The following is a 23,416-nucleotide window of genomic DNA, read 5'->3' as shown; positions in this document are numbered from 1 at the left end:
GTGGCATGGAAGTGATTGGCCTGTGGCATTGTTGAGGTGTTATGGAAGCCCAGGTTTGCTTTGATAACAGCCGTGAATTAATTTGTATTGTTGAATCTGATCTTATGTCTCATACCTTCCTCTTGACAATACAACCTAATATTCTCCATGGGTTTTAGGTCAGGCCAGTTGGTTGGTCAGTTAAGCACAGTAATACCATGGTCAGTAGACCAGTTACTAGTAGTTTTGGCACTGCGGGCAGGTGCCAAATCCAGCTGGAAAGGAAAATAAGCATCTCCATAAAGCCTGTCGACTTAGAGAAGCACAAAGTGTTCTAAAATATCTTGATATAGATGGCTGTGTTGACTCCAGTGTGACGTTTTCATTGTCCGTGATGAGTGATGAGTGATGTATTTATTTATTATAAAAAACAAAAACAATATTTTTTGGGACGGGCCAGCTTTCTATCTGGCTGCATGTCATCTCTTGGTCTACTGTGTTGTATCAAGTCCAGAGTCAATGTATCAGGATATATAGAGCACTCTGTGCTTCCATTTGTTGACAGGCTTTATGGAGATGCATATTTTCCCTTCCAGCTGGATTTGGCACCATGGACCATGGCATTACTATTCTTAACTGACCAGACAACTGGCCTGACCTGAACCCCACAGAGAATCTAGGTTGTATTGTCAAGAGGAAGGTGTGAGACATAAGACTGAACAATAAAAATGAATTTACAGCTGTTATCAAAGCAAACCTGGGCTTCCATAATTAACACCTCAACAGTGCCACAGGCTGATCACCTCGATGCCACGCCCCATTGATGAAATAATTTGTTCAAAAGTAGCCCAGACCAAGTATTGACTGCATACATTAATATACTTTTCATATGGTTGACATTTCTCGATTAAAAAAACATTTTTTTAGTGGTCTTGTAAAATATTTTAACATTTTGAGATAGGATTGTTTGACTTTCATGAGCTGTATGCCAAGTTCTCGCTAGACGCTACACATGGAAGATCCCAAAATATCGCTGTGAAGGATCACATCATTCACATGTAAGGACTTCCTGGCTTACGCAGAAGAGGAACTACCGTGGGGCATAAATCATGTTTAACGTCTCTTGACCTATACATATATCACAACTTCTTAGATGAAGTAGAAAACGGTTGATATACTGCAGCGATGAGCTTAGTCATGGGTTTGTTCTTCTCGGTTGCATGAATCCACAGTAGCGTGGGCTTAACCTTTTGGAAGACATAAATTCATCGGAAAGCAATCCTAGAGGGAGTGGATCTGGGTTTGACAAGTTCTGGAGACTTCTCGCAGGTGTCCTGCACAGACACCTTCGGCTGTCTCTGGGTCCCAGACTGTTTGGCTTTTTCGCTGACATCCCTGTGAAATATTACGAGGATGGAGTGACACGGCTGTGATCTAAACGGGCTGGAGGATGACGGTTGGAGACAGCCCTCCGCTGCCAGCAGAGGAATTTTCCCATAATCCTCTGCCAAGGAAGCTAAGCTCCCCCTCCACTTTGAGAAGGGTTATAACTCTTTAGTCTTGACTTGTCACCCGTCCCAGAACAAACAAGATATCACCGAAGACTGCCGAGTAAAACAACCCAAAATGTTAGCCTTATAAAGTCTGCACTATGCTTTTAGCTGGCTTTATTCTTTATACTTTGGTGACGTCACAAACAATCGGAAGATTTTCCAACATGTCTAACGTAGAAAGCCGTCAATCCACAGACTGCTCTTAGAAAGTCAGCCTTTTGGTAAAATGGAGAAGGTCCAGGTGAATATATCATTGTAATGCATAATTCATAGTCCCTCTTACCATGGTGAAACTTGGCATGCATGCGACGCATTACCAGCTATTTTTTGGCACTGAATATAGCTGAGTGAAAGTAAAAGTGGTTAATAAGTGTTAAGACTAACCTCTTTGAGGTCTCCTTCATCGGGCTTGTAGGTGATGATGTACTTGAGGACATCGCCCGGTGCAGCATCCCAGTTGAGCTTCATGGCGCTGTGGGTAACATCTCTGATCCTGAGTTTCCCAACAGGAGGCATAGGCACTGGTGGGGAAGTGTTGACAATTACTGGACATTCTCTAGATCTCTAGATCTCTAGATCTCTTGTTCAAGGACCCCCAGTTTACATTTGGCCACAGACAGCCAACTTCTCAGTGTCCCCTGGGGGACCCCAGACCCCACGTCAAGAAGCAGGGGTCACAGCTACAGTTGTTACCGGATCAAGTTTGATGATCCTAAACTATGGAACAGACACATTGATGCTGCGGCATATTTTATCGTATTTCAGCTGATCTCATCTCAACCCTCACCGGTTAAACTCATCACAACCACTTCGCTCTCCCTGTAACGCTCCACCAACTTCTCTTCCAATGGATGCTAGTGAAGATATGGCTACTATGCAGCCATATCTTATTATTTGCTGGCGGCGAGTCAGTTAATGTTTTAGTGGCTTTGTGACAGAGGAGACACGTGGTTGTCCACACTCCACAGCCTAGGCAGGGGGTTGGCAGTGACTATAATACTGTACATATGGGGTTAAAAACAAACATAAAAACTAAATAACGACCATGAGAAATCTGCACGGTCACATGAGGAAGTTATTAAAAGCCTCTAAGACAGCGAGCCAAAAGTCATTAAATAAATGAAACATTGATGTCACTTTGTTATAAAGGGCTGTCTCATTAGCTGAAATGTTTTTCACTGCATCTGTTTCGTTTCCCTAAAAAAGAAAAGAAATCCCTATATAAGATATTTAAAAATGTGACACGGAACGTTACGAAATCAATGCTGGCGCGAATGTCAAATGCACTGTTGAATATTAGTCACGTTGTCAGGCTATCTTAAGATCCTTTTATATAAACCAGTCACATTCTTGACAGGGCAAGCATCTGTACAGTGGAAATACTGAGGAATAAGATAAACAATGTTTCCTTTAAAATACAGACAAACGTACGCATATCGTGTCGCACACCAAAAATAGCTGATCTGTTTTCCAATGCGCTAGACCGGCGCAGTCTAAATCAACCCTAAAAGTATCCACTTATACTGTATTTATGTGTCAATGCTGCATCTATGCGTGTAGATGCAGCAGCAGAGGTTCATTTGGACCAGCAAGGGCTACATTTGTACACTCTCATAGTTACACACGCGTAAGGGTCCATTTGGAAGCCCTCAAGGAACCCTGAAGGGTCCGTGGACTCCACAATAAGAATCATTGGGATAAAAGAATGAAACAAATAATTCACATTATAGACATGCGCACACTGTACACAGTACAATTCAATTGTACTGTGTTCAATTTATATGATCTCGAAGTCAAATTAAGGCTGCAAGTTCCAACGTGGGAGACCAGATTTCTAGCGCTCCTCTTAGGACATAATCCCCAGACTAGACATAATGGCAAGGTAACATATTTCACTTATGAGCTTCAGGCAGTACTGCTCGTGAACCATTAGAAATAAGTGCCAGATTGCAGCTATAACACTGAGGACTTCACAGGGTAATGTACAGCAGCGCTTATCAAAGTGGCGTCCGGGAACCCCCAGGGGTCCTTGAGGGGGGTTTCCTGGGGGTCCCCAGAAAGGGGTTCGGTAACTAAATACATTGTCAATTTATGGGGGTCCTTGGCTTGGAAACGTTTAAGAACCATTGATACACAATATAGACGGGACAAGGCGTATAATACGTACAGGTGATTCCTGTCCCCTCCTGGGGGTCGCTGGCAGCCTCTCCGTGCAGCGCGTACAGAGTGATGGCGTAGGCCGTGTTGGGGATCAGCTTGACGAGCTGCACGCTGTCCACATCTCCGACACGCACCTACACAGCAGCAGGAGAGATGGGATGAGAGGGGAACATGTGATGAGGAAGCGCAGTCCTGTCAGGAGGTTCCGTGCAAACATCAGTACTTGAGTAAATGTACTTAGTTACTTTACACCACTGGCGAACACCTGGTGAACTCGTAAAGCCCTTCAGTGTTATTGGGTCGATCGGTTTCTAAAACACGTTCTGAAAAACAAAACAAAACTTTGGAATCAAAGTGGGTTTGACGGAACTGTCGGAGTAGGGTTGCACGCAGGAGGTCAAAGAGAAGCGTGTGCCGTTCCCATCTTCAACCGCTTGAGAGGCATCCTAACCAGATGCCCAAACCACCTAAGCTGGCTCCTTTCCAGGCGAAGAAGCAGCGACTCTACTCCGAGTCTCTCTCGCGTGACTGAACTTCTCACCATATCTCTAAGGGAGATGCCAGCCACCCGTCGAAGAAAACTCATTTTGGCCGATTGTATTCGCGTCCTTATTCTTTCGGTCATGTCCTTCATGACCATAGGTGAGAGTAGGAGCGAATATTGCTCGGTACAGAGAGCTTTGCCTTCTGGCTTCGTCAAAACAGTTTGCAGACTCTGTTCGCAAAGGGCCTATAGCCCTGATCTTCCTGTCGTCTGACTGAACGCATTAACACACCAAGTGGCTGTAAAGACCTTTTTTTTAATACACGTTTGTTACATATTTGTGTGAATGCTCTCAGAGTTGGACTGACACTAAGGATTCTCTGAAGCATTTAGTTTGTAACATATTTGTGTGTATGCTCTCAGAGTTGGACTGACACTAAGGATTCTCTGAAGCATTTAGCCGTCTCTCTTTAGTCTCATGATCTACCTGAAAAACAGACTTGAGATTCAAAACGAAACGCAGTGGCAATAAAATACTTCAATTTCCAGTCTGGGTAATTCTTCTTTCACCAGGTTAAAACATATAGCATGTGTCCAACTTTCAGCTTTGCTTTCTATCATCCCGATGACTTCAGGCTATGAGCTAATCCTTCCCATTACCCAGAGTGTCCGAGGGGTCTGGCTTTTGTAGACCTTGCCTGAACACTACTGTAAAAGTGCACTTCCTGCTCTGTGTGCAGCACCGCTCATGGCATTGCCATCTGGAACCAGTGAGGCGTCGGCCAGCAGAAGCGTTGGCTAGCATCGGCCTTATAAAAAAATCTATGTGGAAATGCTGAGCGTGCAGATCAAGGTGTGCACGTTGGTGTGTGTGTGCATGCATGCGTGTGTGTGTACTTGTATTAGTATACTTGTGTGGGCCAAATGTCCCCGCAAGTCTAGTAGAATTTCAGAAATAGACATTGTGAGGGCCATTTTCCAGGTCCTGGAAAGAAAAATGGTTGTTGGTTAAATTAAGGCTTAACTTACTTTGAACTACTTAGTTGTGCGATGATCCCCAAAATAGCCGATCTACAATCTCACAACGTGAGTTTCCAGGTTGGGTTTGTAGATCTATTTTGGGTGCCTGACTCAGAATTTATGAAATTTCTGTCCTAACATGTCCTCACAAGTATAGTAATGTGTGTGCGTGTGTACAATATGTGTCCTTTGATGGGCACGTGTGCACACGTGGATGTGTTCTTGGACATTATTGCAGTGCAATCGTGCGTGTTTCTGGATTGTGCCCACGTGTGTATTTATGTGAGTGTGTGTGCACGTGTGCACACACGTGCATGTGTGTACTGTGTATATGCAGCCATGCAGATCCTTGTGTGTATACAGTATATGTGCATGTGTGCAACCTCCAGGATGCGAACCCAGGTCTCACGCATGGGAAGGGACACTGGAATCAAACATCTTATCCAATAGTGACTAGTCTAAAGGGGAATTCTCCTTTTGCAGGGACATATTAGGCTACATTGCAGTATTGATACTACAATGCAGTATTGATACTTTTACTTAAGTACAACTTTTGAGTACTTTTTCCACCACTGATGTACACGCATGCATGTCTCTCACCTCTTGGTCCTACCAGGCTGAGTGGCATTGAGGGCTTTGTAGAATGTAGAGCACCATATGCATGCATGTGTGGTGAATTATGAATCCATAATTCTTCAATATCTCATGTTCTCTTACAAAATGTGACATGTGTTTACATGCAGTAGACCTATTTTAGCTCATCCTATTTGGAGGTGTCGGTCCGAGATGCTTGTCTCAAACTTCAAGCACTTGGCTCGGGACCCCCGGGGTGTGGATGGCTCTTCAGTGCCTTTTGTTTGAGTTCAGTTCCTGAGTCACACACTCACACCTAGAGCAATCAAATGCTAAAACAGGGGTTCAAAGTGGTCACTGTTGAAATGGATCAAAGGGTCTCTACCTATCTAGGGGGCCAGCTGTCTGGAGCTATGTGTATTGTGTAAAACTGTACTTAAGCAAGTTGATTTCTATGTCAAATTGTCAGTCGATCCGAGGCCGTGAGGCTGGAGGAGCCTATGCCATGCTTTGCTATGCTGTATACTTCGAAATAAACCAACATCTCTGAGGAACATCTAATCTGCTGTCGTGCTGTCTCACAATTATCTCAATGCTCTCCCAGTGTTTTGGTTAAGTTTGTATGGTCTCGTGTCATAAGATACGACAGATGGTGCGCGATCCCGACCTTCATGGTGTTTACACCAGTTAGGAGAAGAATCGGCGGCTTTTTTATTCAGTCTAATCAGCGAGTTTTTGTGGGAAACGACGACGACGTGTTCCAGCGGATCGAGGAGGAGGATGACGACGGACCACCGCGATGAGGAGTGTTGCGCAGCGGCGGCCTGCGTCTCTTTCCAGCTAGCGGGCAGGGGGAGCGGTCGGCGGGGAAGCAACAGCCACACGGGGGCCTTCGATCGTCAACTCTACGCGGGGGACGGCGAGCAGGGGAGCGATGCAGCGCAGCACGGCACGGGGACGCCAGCGGAGGTCCACGACGGGGTGAGGCGACCACTCGACGCTTGGCGCGGCGGGTTCCGCTTTCGGGAGTTCATTTCGGAGTGGACAGGAGGACAGTGTCGAACAGCGGCCGTGTAATATGCAGTGTACTGATCACACATTGCACGCACGACACGTGCCGAAGAAGGACACATCTCCGTGGCGGCGGTGGCTTGGCTTTCCATGGCCGACTGACGACACAAGCTGAGGGCCTTCGCGGACCTGAGCAGGGGTCTGTGATGAGGATGTTGCCTTTTCTTTCTCGTTTTCCCATCTCTGTTGTTTCAGAGCTGGGAGGGGGGGAGATGATGATGAGATGATTATGAGAGCTTTCAGCGAAAACAGCGGTGAACATTTTCTCAACTTGATCCGTGGCTGAAGCGAACTTTGAGGTAACGGAATGCAGAATACAGAAGAATTTCCTTTGTCCGTACAGAGAAAAGATGGACTTTCCTTCTCTCTGTTTTCAAAATTGTGCGTCATGTTTGTTTCAACATGAAAAAATAGGCCTCATGTTGGTATGTTTTGTCGTATAATTAGGTAAGTTGGTTCATAAGTAGCCTAATTGTGAATCAAATAGGTGTTTTCCTAGAGACGTGAAGAGAGTATTAATTAGTTAAATATTGCTTAAACTCTGGCCTGTTAATGTATTTGTTTATGGTCAGGATAGGTCTGGAGACTTATTTTGATTTTGGTCCTGTGAAACTCCAAAGAGAGAGTTTCATGTGATTTGGTGTGTATGTTCTATATACCTTAGTGGAGCAGAGTTTTATTTAAAGCATTATAAACCGTATAGATATGTTATGGCACGTCCTAAATTTCCTGAAAGCGGCAATGTCTTGTTTAAACGTCAGCTAATTGTAACTTACTAATCATTTTCCATTATTCATTGTTTAAGATTACTTGTCAGGATAGTGATTAAATTGGCAGCCGAATACAGTGTTTGAAGAGGGTTTAATTTACTGATACGAAATTGTATTTGTACTTACTGTAAATGAAATCATTTATGTCGAGTTGTGTAATCTTGAATGTCTGTTTGAAAACCATGTTGGGGTAAAGCTGTTATTCTGGTGTCTTAAAATGTATTGTTAAGCTGAGGATCAAGGGGGGTGGTAACTGGTAAGATAATTATGGTTTCATATTTCATAGTGACAGACTAGAGTTTGTCAAAGGGGGAATGTGGTGAATTATGAATCCATAATTCTTCAATATCTCATGTTCTCTTACAAAATGTGACATGTGTTTACATGCAGTAGACCTATTTTAGCTCATCCTATTTGGAGGTGTCGGTCCGAGATGCTTGTCTCAAACTTCAAGCACTTGGCTCGGGACCCCCGGGGTGTGGATGGCTCTTCAGTGCCTTTTGTTTGAGTTCAGTTCCTGAGTCACACACTCACACCTAGAGCAATCAAATGCTAAAACAGGGGTTCAAAGTGGTCACTGTTGAAATGGATCAAAGGGTCTCTACCTATCTAGGGGGCCAGCTGTCTGGAGCTATGTGTATTGTGTAAAACTGTACTTAAGCAAGTTGATTTCTATGTCAAATTGTCAGTCGATCCGAGGCCGTGAGGCTGGAGGAGCCTATGCCATGCTTTGCTATGCTGTATACTTCGAAATAAACCAACATCTCTGAGGAACATCTAATCTGCTGTCGTGCTGTCTCACAATTATCTCAATGCTCTCCCAGTGTTCTCGTGTCATAAGATACGACACATGTCTCTCACCTCTTGGTCCTACCAGGCTGAGTGGCATTGAGGGCTTTATAGAATGTAGAGCACCATATGCATGCATGTCTCTCACCTCTTGGTCCTACCAGGCTGAGTGGCATTGAGGGCTTTGTAGAATGTAGAGCACCATATGCATGCATGTCTCTCACCTCTTGGTCCTACCAGGCTGAGTGGCATTGAGGGCTTTATAGAATGTAGAGCACCATATGCATGCATGTCTCTCACCTCTTGGTCCTACCAGGCTGAGTGGCATTGAGGGCTTTGTAGAATGTAGAGCACCATATGCATGCATGTCTCTCACCTCTTGGTCCTACCAGGCTGAGTGGCATTGAGGGCTTTATAGAATGTAGAGCACCATATGCATGCATGTCCCTCACCTCTTGGTCCTACCAGGCTGAGTGGCATTGAGGGCTTTGTAGAATGTAGAGCACCATATGCATGCATGTCTCTCACCTCCTACCAGGCTGAGTGGCATTGAGGGCTTTGTAGAATGTAGAGCACCATATGCATGCATGTCTCTCACCTCCTACCAGGCTGAGTGGCATTGAGGGCTTTGTAGAATGTAGAGCACCATATGCATGCATGTCTCTCACCTCTTGGTCCTACCAGGCTGAGTGGCATTGAGGGCTTTGTAGAATGTAGAGCACCATATGCATGCATGTCTCTCACCTCTTGGTCCTACCAGGCTGAGTGGCATTGAGGGCTTTGTAGAATGTAGAGCACCATATGCATGCATGTCTCTCACCTCTTCTTCCACCCCAGGCTGAGTGGCATTGAGGGCTTTGTAGAGCACCATATATCCAGTGGCTCCCTCGGCCTTCTCCCAGCGCACGCGCATGGTCGACATGGTTTCATCGAACACGCTCATCTCCGTCACCGATGGCAGAGGCACTGTGGGGAAGAGGATTCACACGCGGTTCAGAGGTGAAACGGTTTACAGAACTGATCACTTTAATAGATTATTAAAAAAAAAAAATCGATAATTGATAAGTTGATAAAATAATCTATTTAGTAATCGAACCATATTATTGCACGACACAATTGCTCAAGTTTATTGGTCTGGATCCAGGCTAAACTCATAAGGCATTATTTTGTCAACAAAATACAGTATACCGGTATACTTTGTGCGTTGTGATATTTTTTTTAAACCTTTTTTAGGATAAAAAACTAAAACAAATCACACGTGTAAACTGAGTGGTGCAAGCTGTATGTGTGTGTGCGTGTGTGTGCGTGTGTGTGTGTGCGTGCGTGCGACTGTGTGTGACTGTGTGTGACTGTGTGTGTGTGTGTGTGTGTGTGTGTGTGTGTGTGTGTGTGTGTGTGTGTGTGTGTGTCAGACAGACAGACAGACAGACAGACAGACAGACAGACAGACAGACAGACAGACAGACAGACAGACAGACAGACAGACAGACAGACAGACAGACAGACAGACAGACAGACAGACAGACAGACAGACAGACAGAGCCCTTTATTGGAGCGGTGTGCACTGCTCAAAAATGTGTTTAACTGGTGTCCACAACAATAGCCAAAAAGTACTGTTCTACCCCACCATCCTTGTCAGAAAGGACTTTACAAGGACTTTGTCCAATGCCAATTTCCAGGAAATATAAATGACTCATCTTTACTTCCTGTCTAACTTCTCGACCACTCACTCACTATAAGATTAACGTTCACAGATCTTCAGCTTGCACTTTGCAAGACTTTCTGGATAAGAATGTCTATGCTGTAAATTGTAGATGTCACTTTGTTACCACTTATGTACATTGGCTTGTTAACTGGATTTATGGCTGTATATAGTGGTGAGAACAGTAGACTACTGTGCGTGTGCAACTAATGTCCTGTCATGTTATTGCCTTCCAATTTTGGACTGAGGCAGATTCTAAAAAGCCTTCTAAAAGTTTTCTGAAAAACTTCAAATATTTTACATTTTTGAATACTGTACATACATACTGTACAGAACCCCAAGAGGGGTTCCCATCCAGAAGGGTTATAACACCAAAAGGGGTTCAGGCCCAGAATGGGTTAAGCAGATCATGCCTGGTTGATATGGTGATAACCTTTGACTGAATAATTATATATTTTTATAAGTGATATTGGGGGCAGCGGTGGCCTAAAGGTTAGAGAAGCGTGCTTGTAGCTGAAATCTGTGTGGTAAAGTGACTGACCAAAACTCACGCTCCACCAATCACAGTTGAAGTGCCCTTGAGCAAGACATTGAACCACCAACTGCTCCAGTCTAGCCGCTTAGTGGCCAACAGTATACGAAGTGGTTACTCTGGACAGTTCCCAGGTTTTAATGTGGGTGTGGGTGTGCCTGTGCGATTGTGCAGGGCGTGTACAGTTGGAGGCCATCGATATTGTCCTTTTCTTTTTGCTGAGGTTTGCGTGATCTGCGCAAAAGAACAGTTAACCCATTTTGGGCGGGAACCCCTTTTGGTGTTTTAAACATTATGTTATAATTTAGCTATTGAAAAATAGCAGATCTACAAGCTCATAGCGCGCCACCGAGTGGCGCGCTACGAGCTTGTAGGTCTGCTATTTTTGAAAAATCGTGAAAATATTTATTTCAGAAAACTGGAGGATTTAGAAGGATTTTTAAAATTTTGAGGTCAGGCCTAAATGGGTCAAATGATAAGGGACAATATCGGTGGCACCCAACTGTACCTGTGTGATGGTGCAGGGCTGAAAAAGAAAAAGCCTAGCCTGGGTAAATAAAGCAAAAAAATACTGTAGTATACTGTAATATCTCTCCAAAGGGAACCCAAGGTCACACTATTAACCTACAGTACAGTATGGAGCAGCTCCATGGCCACCACTAGAATACTTGGTGTGAAAGAGCACACTCATACTCATTCATCATACCTGGCTGGGATAAACACACATTTTACCAAGACCAATAACCTGAAAACACCGTTTTTAAAAGACTATAGCAAACCCTCCTACCTCGTGCCAGTGAGCAGGCCACATTAACATTACAGGCGGTGTTTAAAGACATTCCGACCTATAACGCAGTGTTAGTTTACAAGAGGGTAAAGAAAAAGCCACGATGGCAGCGTCCAACAACGAGGACAAACAAAACACTCGCTTCATCATTTATGATGATGACAGTGGAGAAATGGCTACTGCATGTTTGCCGTAAAAGAAAACCAGTCACACATTTAAGGACAAATAAAGGAGACATTAAAAGGACAAACGAGCAAATAAAAATCACTTACGGGTGTGCACTTAAGGCCATTAAATTATTAACCAGTTTACTTAAGATACACGCAATGACCGCAAAGTTAAGACACAATGCTTAACAGCTCTTTATGACTTGGCACTCTCAGATTTAACATTTCCCGTTCAGATGGGAATCGACTCACAGTGTTGCATCATGGGAATCAGGGGATTTTGTGTGTTTTATCAGTTCTCGACCATAAGATCACACACAAAAGACACCCTGCAGTAAGTAAACAAGGATGTTGAGCTAGACTCAACATGCTCCATCAACGTATCTAAAACAGTCTAAATGAGTGATGAATATAATGTTGTTTATGTCAAAAAAAAGGAAGGGAAAAAAACGAAAATAATGAAAGTCAAAGAGCTTTCCCACAACACAGGGAGATTCTGCCGCGGACTGATGTCAGACGAGTGATGCTAGTCTCTCTCTAATCGAGGTCTTCTGTCTCCCCAAAGGGCATCCTGTGTTTTGAGAATCTTACAGCTTGCATGGTCTAACTTACTGTGCATGTAAACAGAATCAATCAAGTGCTCTGTGTGTGTACGTGTGTGTGTGTGTGTGTGTGTGTGTGTGTGTGTGCGTGCGTGCGTGCGTGCGTGCGTGCGTGCGTGTGTGCGTGCGTGCGTGCGTGCGTGCGTGCGTGCGTGCGTGCGTGCGTGCGTGCGTGCGTGCCAGTGATGTAGCGGTTAAAGCAGATGTAGAATTAAATCCAATCAGAGCACTCCTGCTGCGCTTTCCTCACGTTCTCTACCGTTTCATCTTTCCTATGGTGTCGCAGTGTGGATCTCCCACACAATGAAAACCCTCAGTGTTAATTTAACCCTGAGGGTTACAGGTCCATTTGGTTACATTTTGTACACAGTTTCAAATGGATAAATGGACACCGAGGAGGAAGACACGGCTGCCATGTTAGCCAGGTGGGAACCACGTGAACTCAGACACTGTTTTTGGAGGTAATTAACATTAATCCTAATGCTTAAGCTAATTATGGGCTTAAAGGTATAACAAGTGGGTTTTATCAGTTGAGATTTGTAAACACCGCATTCACATCTGCACAAAGACATTAATTCTCAACGCTCAGCATGTTTTTTTTTCTTCTTTTTTTCCGCTACTTCCAGTGATCAATGGATTATGGTAATCAAATTACGGTAAGAAAACGGGTTGGCCAGAACTCCGCTTTAAGATTGATTATAGACTAATGCTTGCTGAGACTTATTGAACAAACAAACACTTATCTTACAACAGATCTGTGTACGCCTGCCTGCCTGACTGCTCGCCCGCCCGCCCACCCGCCGTCCGTCTGTAGTTTACGTCTCAAGAACTGTCCGACCTTACATTACAGGTGCTTTTATTGAACTAATAGACTAAGAGTAAGACTTGCAGGTGGTCGTATTGAAATAAAGTAAGACTTACAGGTGGTTTCTATGCCTTTCAAAGGGTCGCTGGTCTCCTCCCCGACCACTGAGTAAACGGTGACAGTGTACTCTGTCAGTGGGATCAGGCTCGTCAGCACTACCGTGGTCTCTGTACCATCCACCATTAGCTATAGGACAGAAGAGAAGGCAGTGGTTAGAATCCTCGTGATTCAGTAGTGCTCATCAGCACTACCGTGGTCTCTGTACCATCCACCATTAGCTATAGGACAGAAGAGAAGGCAGTGGTTAGAATCCACATGAACATATGTTATGTTATGTTATGTTATCCTCACGAACATATGTTAACATAATGACCTAGACCTAGAAAGAATGAAGAGAGAAAAAGAGGAAGATAGAGAGAAAGCGAGAGAGGGGGGGGGGACTGAACCTATCTGACATCTACATCTGTATCCATATCCAACCCAAATCAATAAATGTATTAACATTTCAACTCATAACCACGCTGGGCTTCAGTGTCAAACGGGTTAGAGGAAGTAATCAATCCATAGGTCACCCTGTGATGTATTTGTTATAAGTAAGTAATTCAGAGAGGCTTATTGTCGGTATCAGCCAGGGTGCGGGAGTCTATCCCAAATTTCAATGCGCTAGACCTCTGGGAGATGGAATGCTGAGGTGGAGCGCAACACCTACCATCAGCTCTCAGCACAACATCAAGCCTGAGCTACCCGGACACTCTCTCATTTGTTATATGGTATCCATAAGAATAAGCATCATCATTTCCCCAAGGAGAGTTGATGCAAAGACGGAATTCGGGCGTTTATGACCTATCTATACTTTTATATGAACTAACCACTATGCTTCCCTCCTTCCACTGAGACTCGGTTTAACCATTTGTGACTCTTTTTGATACAGAGACAGTCATGGCAGCAAGATCCTAACTGAGAAAAACTGATTTTCTTTTCCAAAATTAGTTAATAGCACAGGCAGACATACTAGAGCATGTCTGAAATAGAGCTGAAATCGACATGTAAATATTAAATAAATGCTTAAACATGTAGCTAGGTGAAATGTTAGAGTCCACAGAAGTGGACCTTTCAAGCCTGTTTTCTCAACTCGCCGACAGACATTACTCTGAAAAACTGGTGGGTCAAACTGAACAACCAATATGTCAATTTGAATCTATGATTACCTGCTTTCACATGACATGAAAAAAGCCTCGGTCAGAAACGGTCACATTTATAAAACATATATACCGGTACCTTGCAGATCACAACCTGTTGCAACTTGCAACACATGGTGATGTCTGTGATTTTTGCCAAAAGCTTGACATGCTCACTTTGCTCAGCATGCTCAGAATAAGGACGCTATTTTATTTTTTTTCCTTTAGTTACCCAGGTAACTAAGTGCTCATCTTGAGCAACGCCCTGCACATAGAAACACACAGACAGACACACACATTAAAACCTGGGAGCTGACCAGTACAACCTCAGTCTTATACTATGGAACTATGGAATGCACTTCCCATTACAATCAGAACTGCAGATTCACTCCCAATCTTCCGCCACAGTTTGAAAACGCACCTCTTCAGACTCCATCTTAGCCCATAGCACTTGCCGTAGTACTTGCCCTGGCCTCGACCTCCTACAGGCGTATGTATAGGCTCAATTTATGTAATTTAAATAGCACTTTATGTAGGCATAGCACTCTATAGTGTATATACATATAGTTTCCTTAGATAGATATTCCACTGTTAGGTTCTTAAGCTTACGTAGGATTCATGATGACTTTTTTATGTTTTGATGTATTACCATGTTTTTTGTTCTTGCTTACTGTAAATCACTCTGGATTAAGAGTCTGCTAAATGCCTGAATTGTAAATTTTAAATTATACTGTTGGCCACTAAGCAGCTCCACTGGATTCCTCCACTGGCATTATGTAGGAAAATATGCAAAATAATAGAAAATATGAAAAAGCTACTACTGTGGAAGGGTTATCATGTATTCATGTATAAATGTGAAACAAAACAAGACTAAATTCTATGGTTCTGCACGCAGACACACAGACAGATGTCTTGGTTTGAAAATGGGATATAGAGAACCTAGAAAATTGACTATTTGTCAGTTGTGTAAGTTCCATGGCTGGAACTGTCTGGAGCTCCAATACATTCAAAAGGAGCCATGTATAATCTGGGCCGATGTCCGGGATCCAAAAGTGTTATGGCAGGGTTTTGGGACAAATAATTATCTTACTATTGTGCTATTGAATACTATTGTTGTTTGGGCATGTAATTAAAGACAAAGGTTTTCTCGAGTATACAGTATATGAAGAAGAAGAAAAAAGACAACAAGACAGTGTCGAAATGAAGCAAAAGCATTGTACTTTGGGAAGTTAGGAAGGAAGGAAGGAAAAGATTGATAACCTGCTGAGTAGGTCCTCCGGGCATGAGCATGTACTCCACACGATACTTGTCCACAGGGCCATCTGGCGCGGTCCAGGTGGCACGGAATGAGTGGTGGGTCACCTCTGAGGTCACCAGGTTGGTAGGAGGATCTGCTCCTCCTGGAGGGGGGAGGGGAGAGAGAGAAAGAGAGAGAGAGAGAGAGAGAGAGAGAGAGAGAGAGAGAGAGAGAGAGAGAGAGAAGAGAAGCCAAAATGTGTGTGATCTGACAAGTCAAAGTATTTCACACAGTGAACCCTGCCGCCACAAATCTAGCCAGGGAGAGGGGGCAACTGTCGTTCCCTATGTCTATATATTTTCAGCGCACTTGACTAAAGCCTTCTCTTAAAAAGATATTTTCCCCCTTCCTTTGCATTGTAAATCACCGCCGTGTTTCCTGCTCAAACTGATTTATACATGCAATTTAACGTTTACTTCCAACCTCACAGTATTCCATCAGCTACTTGGAGCTCTGTTTCTTCATAATATCGCTCAGCGGGCTGAATTCATCAAGGGGTGTCAGACCAAAATGCTTGAGATAATATCCGCTTGGCTTGGGTTTTATCTTTACTGGCTCTTATCGGTTGCCAAGTCAGGCTGATCTTCTTGGTATTCTCTACCGCCTATTGCTATAGCCGTTTACTGACCGGGGTTAAAGGAACAGTTTCTTCTCGTCTGAAGACTCTAATCTTAAAGGGCCTGTTGCCTTAGTCAAAAGTGATGTCATATTCACGGAGCGAAGAGATGTATAACCGCACACTACAACAGTAGCTCCACACGCCTTTCTCAGACAATCTAAATGGTAAATGGTGAATTTATAGCGCCTTTACCCAAGGCGCTTTACAGAGATTGTGCATTACATTCACCCATTCACACACCGATGCCGGAGGAAACCATGCAAGGCACCAACCTGCACATCAGGAGCAATTAGGGGTTCAGACTCAGAGTCTTGCTCAAGGACACTTCGACATTAACTCTGGGGGAGCCCGGGTTCGAACTGGGAACCTTGCGGTTGCCATCCGATCACTCTACCCCTGAGCCACTGCCGCCCCCAATGTCAGACTTCTGTATGAATTTTGCTGATATCTCTGCATACACCCACAAGCCCGCGTTTTCATTATGACCTGAGACACCATGTTTGGCTGACCCACTCAACTTCCGCAAAAAGTACCTATAAAGCTTTATTAGTATTTAGTTGCGTGCGCAGTTGCGCACCAGTGTTGTGGGTAGGGATGGAGCCCGAAAATCGGGACCATTTCAAACCCGGTTCGGCATTTATCGAGACCCGAGTTGTTTTGTTTAACTCTCTTCGAAGTTAAACTGGGCAAGCTCTCTAAACTGACTGAGCCACAGTGGTAAGGGGGGGCGAGACGCGACGGGTGGCCGTGGTTGCGTTATGGTTGCGCCGTGGAAGTATGGTGGAACGGGGTGAAAAAGTTTTGGTTACATTAAAAAGACAAGAGGGGAGCGCTAAATGCAATAATGTAGCACAGTTGTTAACTTAATTCGTACATGCACGAAAGGGAACATTTCGACAATGCATAAGCATCTGTCAATAATGCATTGCATTGTACCCAAATGCAATACCTTTGCATGTCTGCACCGAGTCGAAACAACACGGGAGCCGTCAGCTGCTGCAAGCGGAATGACCATCCTTTTCCAACCAAGACATTTGGTGCTTGCTGCCCAGCGTTGCCATCATTTATAATCCAATTCATAATACGTTTGGGAAACACAAATCTCCCTTCCCTCCCTGCCATATAGAGTTCTAATAATAATTAATTGTGCGACTTTGCCGACTTCTCAGTCTATCGCAAGGCAGATCTACAAGCTCACAACGTGGTGCAACCAGACGCAGTGTGAGCTTGTAGATTGTGTGAGCTTGTAGATTGGCTATTTTTGATGCGTGACACCGTCGTACGATGACGTATACATTGCGCTTTTTTACATTTCTGGTATATATCCATATGCCGGGGCACTCCAGACTAAAATATTGTCTAGATAAGTTGTCAAAAAAGAATTCATGTGATTATTGTGAAAAATTATATCAAAGAAAGATTATATAAAAAATAACTTTTGTTTAATTAAAAACCGTAAACAGTATCCCATTCACAGACCTTAAGCACATGCACCCTAGCGTTACCTATTTTGGAGCGAACATTCAGCAAAAATAGCCCATCTACAAGCTCAAGCTCAAGTTGTGAGCATGTACCGTAGATGGGCTATTTTCGGGTTAAGATATGTGTATACGGAAAAGGATGGGGCCTGGGGGACTCTAAACGATTTACTAAACACATTTGTTAATTACTAGTTAATTAGTGAAGGATTGGCCTACCTGCACCGCCCTTGACGCTGTTGCAGAGGTTGTTAGTGAGGTCGTCCACGATGTCCATCATGAAGGAGAAGTCGTTGACGTTGTACATGTGAATATCGTCCGGGTCTGTGGCGATGGACCGCAGCTCGTTCTCGTCTGCGTTCTTCACACCTGAAACACAGTCGTGGCATCACCGTAAAATAAATGGTAAATGGTGCATTTACATACTTTTATCCAAGGCGCTACATAGATTGTGCATTACATTCACCCATTCACAAACACATTCATACACAGATGACCGAGGAAACCATGCAAGGCACCAACCTGCTCATCGGGTGCAATTAAGGGTTCAGCGTCTTGCTCAAGGACACTTGGACACTAACTCTGGGGGAGGCCGGGATCCGGCCTCTCTACCAGCCACTCTATCCCTGAACCACTGCTGCCGTCATCATCGACTCGGGGCTTAACCATAATGAATTCCTGCATCCATATTCTGGAGTTTACATTTGCCAAAAATAGCAGATCTAAAAGCTCACGCGTCACGTTGCCAGCTTGTAGCTATTTGGTGTATATGGAAAAAAAGCAAAACAAAGTACAGAACCATCTCAGTTCCAGTTTACCACGTCTAGAGTGTTTAAGTGGTTAATACTGATTTACAGTAAAAGTGTCTCTTTGACATCTGCTGAGCTGTAGTAAAAATAAGACTTGTGAATCCTGAGTGGCTAGTGTCTCAATTCTTACAGTCTTATACTATATTACAGTCCCAACCTATTCTGGATCAGTGGCCACTTCATTTTCGAAAAGCGTTTGCGGACCACCTATCTGACCATAAAGTTCGTATTTATCTGTATCACAATAACAACTCATTTTCATGGTTTTAAAGAAAAATCACACTCATATGAAGTGAGAGGTGCCCACTGTATGTTCATCGGCCACATGACGTCTTACATCATCATTTAGTGCCATAAACAAACATTAAAGTCCATAGACTTGGCTGGCAAACGATTTAGGTCATAAGTGCTCTAAACAAATCCCATATCTGCCATATGACATAATCTGACGCCCCTCAAGAATACCATAAAAGATATTCTAATATATATTATGAATAAAATCTCAAGGTTTTGACAATTATTTGGGGACCCATTTGTAATACCCTGAGGTTGGTAATTACTGCTATATAAGACTGGTCTAACTGGAGAATTTAAGACCAATGTTACAGTTGGATTTCAACATGATCCGTGGTGAATTTGTTTTATTCAGGTACAGTAAATCAGGCCTTCACTCCAGGAAAGAGAAGACAACTTTACACCAACATATTTGTACAGGCTTTCCTGGGGATAAAAAAGGTCCTGCAAGTATGTAAACCGTGAGACACTACTCACCAATGGCATAGAGCTCAATGCCCCGGTCTCTCAGTTTCTGGGAGTTGAAGACAATCTCGTCCTGGGACTTTCCGTCAGTGATCAGGACGCCGATTTTACGCGAGTTAGGACGCATTCCCACATTCTCCTGGAAGTTGCTGTTGAGGATGAAGCTCAGTGCCATGCCTGCATAGAGTAACAAGGAGAAATGACAGATGTGAGATGTTTATGTTGGGTGATTGTTTGGGTGTTGTGCTACTTGGGTGTTCCAGGTGAGGCTTACTGCATCAACAAAATGGGGGTCAAGGTGTACTAATCCTCCAACAGCTTCTGGGCGTATGCTCACAGTATGGTCTTGATTTTAATATAAAATACAACGCTAAGAAAAGTAAAATAATGATTACCCGAAGTAGGGAAGACAGACATTCAGTCTTTCCTGACTTCCATCTGGCTGGCACTGCCCTTAGTGTGTGCAGCGAGATCACTTATTTGGGCCATATCATCTCTGATGATCTTTCAGATGACAAGGACATCTATAGACAGCGACGGAAGCTGTATGCCCAAGCAAACATGCTGTGTCGCAAAAGTTTAGCATGTGCTCGGTACCATGTACACCGCTGTATACTGCACACCTATGATGCCGCTATAGCCAAAGCAGCATCAGACGACTCACAGTGGCCTATAATGACTGTATGAGGCTGCTGCTGAGAGTACCAAGAAGCTCCAGTGCTAGCCAGATGTTTGTTAGTGTCGGGGTACCTACCTGCTCTGCTGTACTACGTAACCTTATGTACAGGACAGGTTCATGTGTAGGGCATCTGAGTCAATAAACGACATCATCGCTGTAATAACGGACCCTACACGCAGTTCACTCAGGTTCTCATCGAGATTGTGGAACCACTGGCGCACATGCTTGTATGTCAGAAACTGAACAGTGTGGGATATGTGCATTTTATTTACCTTTTTTATTTATTTTTATTTTGTATTTAGTACTGTTATATTGTATTGTTTGTGACATGGATCCTCCTGGGTCTGAAATAAAGATTGATTGATTGATTGATAATCCGACTTTGTGGTGACTCTTCCAAGCCTTCCCATTGGGAAAACCCAATCCATCCAGGACCTACAGTAATTAGGTCACATTATTAGTCAGAAATGTAAATGGCACGTGGTATAGTAAGATGTTAAGGCTAAAGGGATAACACAAAAAAGCCCTGGTTACTTGTTTCCAATGTGGTCCCCTATTTATTCAATTCATCAACAGAGCTTATATACCGTTCGACCCAGGTGTGTAAATGATAGTAGTGGTTTTCAACAGGATTTACCCTGGAATGCCAAATATGCAATGACCGTGAAAACATCAAACATCAAATATATTAAATAACCCAATATATTTCTCACTTTACACTTTTATCCCTATTTTGGGTGTTAATAGGTGAAAATGTTAAATGTTCAAAAATAGCAAAACAATTGCAGATCTACAAGCTTTACACACGATACCGGCGTATGGCAAAGTATTCATAGGGCTCTTTATCGCGTGGTTACAGGAAACACTGTTTTGAAGTATTGTTAAGTTACCCGTCATGGTGTTTCCTCCTTTGTACGGTAGATTGGCCACAGCATTCAGCAGGGATGTTCTGGTTGCATGGGCATTGAGATGCCACTCAGTCTTGGGGTCTCCACTATACTGGGCCAGAGCTGGAGAACGAAAAACACTTTCATTGTCAAACATCACAATGATAACTAATTATGCTTGTATCTCACATTTTGTTTATAGTGTCATGTGATTAACATTTTACACACTTAGCAGTAATAAAGCAACAACTTACACTGCTGGCTCCGTTAACACCCTCTCAGTGAGATGCATAGAAAACAACAGCAAAATAGACCTTGAAGTCCACTTTATGACAACATTTAACTCAAAACAACACTAGTTGATTATAAAAGATTATAGTTAAGTGTCAAGTTTAGGCAGAAACAGAAACAATGTCACTAGAGGGATCAGAGAGGATCGATCATTACCAATCTGCACTCTCTCAGGGCTGATATCGAAGACTCCAACCATGCGGGCGATGAAGGAACGGACGCTTTTGAAGTTCAGACGACCAATACTCCAAGATCCATCGACCAACAGCACAATGTCAGCCTGGGCGGTGGTCTTACACTGGGCAGCTGTTACACAAGGGAGAAAGCAGTGAGCGAGAGTTGCAAAACAACCTAGACACCCTGTGGATGACCAGGCCATGAAACATTAATTTAAAGAAGGATTTGTGTAGAAACAAGTGAATCAGGGGTTTAAAGTAATAATTTGATAACAGAGAACTGAAAGTCAAAGAGAAAACGTCAAAGAGAAAAAAAGAGAAATGCACACCACAATCATGACAAAAAGTGTAATATACAAATGCATACATAGTAAATAACGTTACACAACATATTTTGAACATTATATAACACAAATTACACTGGCTCTCATATAAGGCATTATATAACAGCTGTCAAGCATTCTTGGCTGGATTAACTGCTTTCTTCCTTGAGGGACGTCTGTGTTCCTTCCATGGCAGTCTTCTTCTTGTATATCCAAAGGCTCAACCGCCCTGTGGCCTTTCCAGAAAGTGAGCCTGTCGCCCCGCATAGCAGGAGCGAGCCTTCCTTGACAAATTGATATATGACAACTCCTCTGCCAAGGTTATTGCACATTCCTGTTGCTCTCCCAACTCGCTACTCCGGTCACCTTTGGGGGTGAAAGCAGTCGCTCGCTCGCCCCAAGATTTTGCAGGACGGGCCGCGAGGATGCGCTCAGTGGCCACGATGGGAAATAAAAATTGGACCCTGTGTCTGCAATTGAAAACAGGTTAGGAGAAACAATTGATTTATCCACACTTTTAAAAGCAGAATTTAGAAACAGATGCTTGACGAGGGGAAAGCGGAACTGCGGTTGAATGGAAACATGGCCGCAGCCTGTTTGATTTTCTACCTCCCCGGTAAACAGACGACTCATCTGTCCCTCAAACATCCCCTTCATAAAAGCAGATGTCATAAACACAGATGGACCTGAGAGCCTTGTGATGCAATACAGACTACTATGTGTACAATAAAATCTGCAGGGCTGATTTAACTCTGAGTTTTGACTGTACAAAATGGACCTGCAAGGGTCCCAAATCGTAAGAGTTTTGTATTGTGAGAGATGTTACAGTGTCTTAACCAGTACCAGTGTCTCTGAGCAAGTGCCTTTGAAAGTGAGTGTAGAACGTGGCAATTTGATTGCTGGATGACTGTGTGTCATTATTGCTTTTGCTCCAGGGCTGAGAGTCAGGTTGATTGACAATGAAAGCGGACACCGTCTGTAATGTACATACTGTACATTTTTCTGCATTTATTCTCTCATTTACTGCATTACTGTATTGCACTTCTGGCTAGACGCCACTCTTCATGTCATTGTCAAAGTATTTGTATACTATGTGCAGTGACAATAAATTGAATCTAATCTAATCTAATATTTATCTCACTTTATGGTTCTAGAATGATGGTTGCATTACAGTACAGTATGTGACTCTGTGAGATCTGAGCCTTCCTACCGTTCGTTGGTGGTAATGTTGTTGATCTACACCAGGGGTGGGCAACCACCTCTTTTTGGTCTACTGTACCAGATTATCCAATTGGTCTATCGAGGTGATCAAAAACAACCATTATTGTTTGATGTACATGAAACCAGATAGTCAGAATTCATCTTACCTTTTTATTTGTATTAGATTATCAACAAAATTATGCCTAAACTACGGATGCCAGGTTAAAAGTGATTAAATTACTCAAATTATTATTCTAATTAGCAGCCTATAATAAGACGTACAAATATAGTGATTTTCACTGTCTGGCAGTGGGTGATCGCACAGGCCTTGGAAAACGGCAAGCAATCGTGTGCCCGAATAGGTTGCCCATCCCTGATCAACAGGAACTGAATCAGGCCTAAATGTATGACGCGTAAGGATGCAAGTAGATCAATGACACCTATAGCACTGTAACGTGCCTTCCTTGGATAAAAGCCTCCAAAAAAGGCAAGGCAAGCTAGCCAGTCATCCAAGAACTGGTCTGGTTCGGTGGCGTCCGGTGTTTGAGGTTCTACATGCTGGGACCTGTGTGTGGAACATCCTCCCCATCTCCTGCTTCCAGGCCCGGTGGGCAGTGTGTCACTGTGTCTGCTCTCCATTACAGCAGGAATTTGAGCCCAGGGTCA

At 43.6% G+C, this 23,416-nt stretch overlaps 1 protein-coding gene across 4 annotated transcripts in view; it reads right to left on the bottom strand.

The window, feature by feature from the left end:
- Window positions 1-23,416, bottom strand: part of col12a1b (collagen, type XII, alpha 1b) — a 158,628-nt gene that overhangs the window by 97,393 nt on the left and 37,819 nt on the right. For all 4 annotated transcript variants that reach the window (XM_079525500.1, XM_079525497.1, XM_079525498.1 and 1 more), the window contains 9 exons: window positions 21,208-21,357; window positions 20,764-20,883; window positions 19,207-19,371; window positions 17,846-17,995; window positions 15,493-15,632; window positions 13,111-13,240; window positions 9,220-9,365; window positions 3,700-3,826; window positions 1,917-2,053 (listed from right to left, as the gene is read on the bottom strand). In XM_079525500.1, coding sequence (XP_079381626.1) covers window positions 1,917-2,053; window positions 3,700-3,826; window positions 9,220-9,365; window positions 13,111-13,240; window positions 15,493-15,632; window positions 17,846-17,995; window positions 19,207-19,371; window positions 20,764-20,883; window positions 21,208-21,357 — 1,265 coding nt within the window. The remainder of the gene's footprint in view (window positions 1-1,916; window positions 2,054-3,699; window positions 3,827-9,219; window positions 9,366-13,110; window positions 13,241-15,492; window positions 15,633-17,845; window positions 17,996-19,206; window positions 19,372-20,763; window positions 20,884-21,207; window positions 21,358-23,416) is intronic.

This window comes from Electrona antarctica (genome assembly GCF_951216825.1).
Source record: "Electrona antarctica genome assembly, chromosome: 17".
Lineage (NCBI taxonomy): Eukaryota > Metazoa > Chordata > Actinopteri > Myctophiformes > Myctophidae > Electrona > Electrona antarctica.
This window is presented reverse-complemented; position numbering and strand designations above follow the sequence as displayed.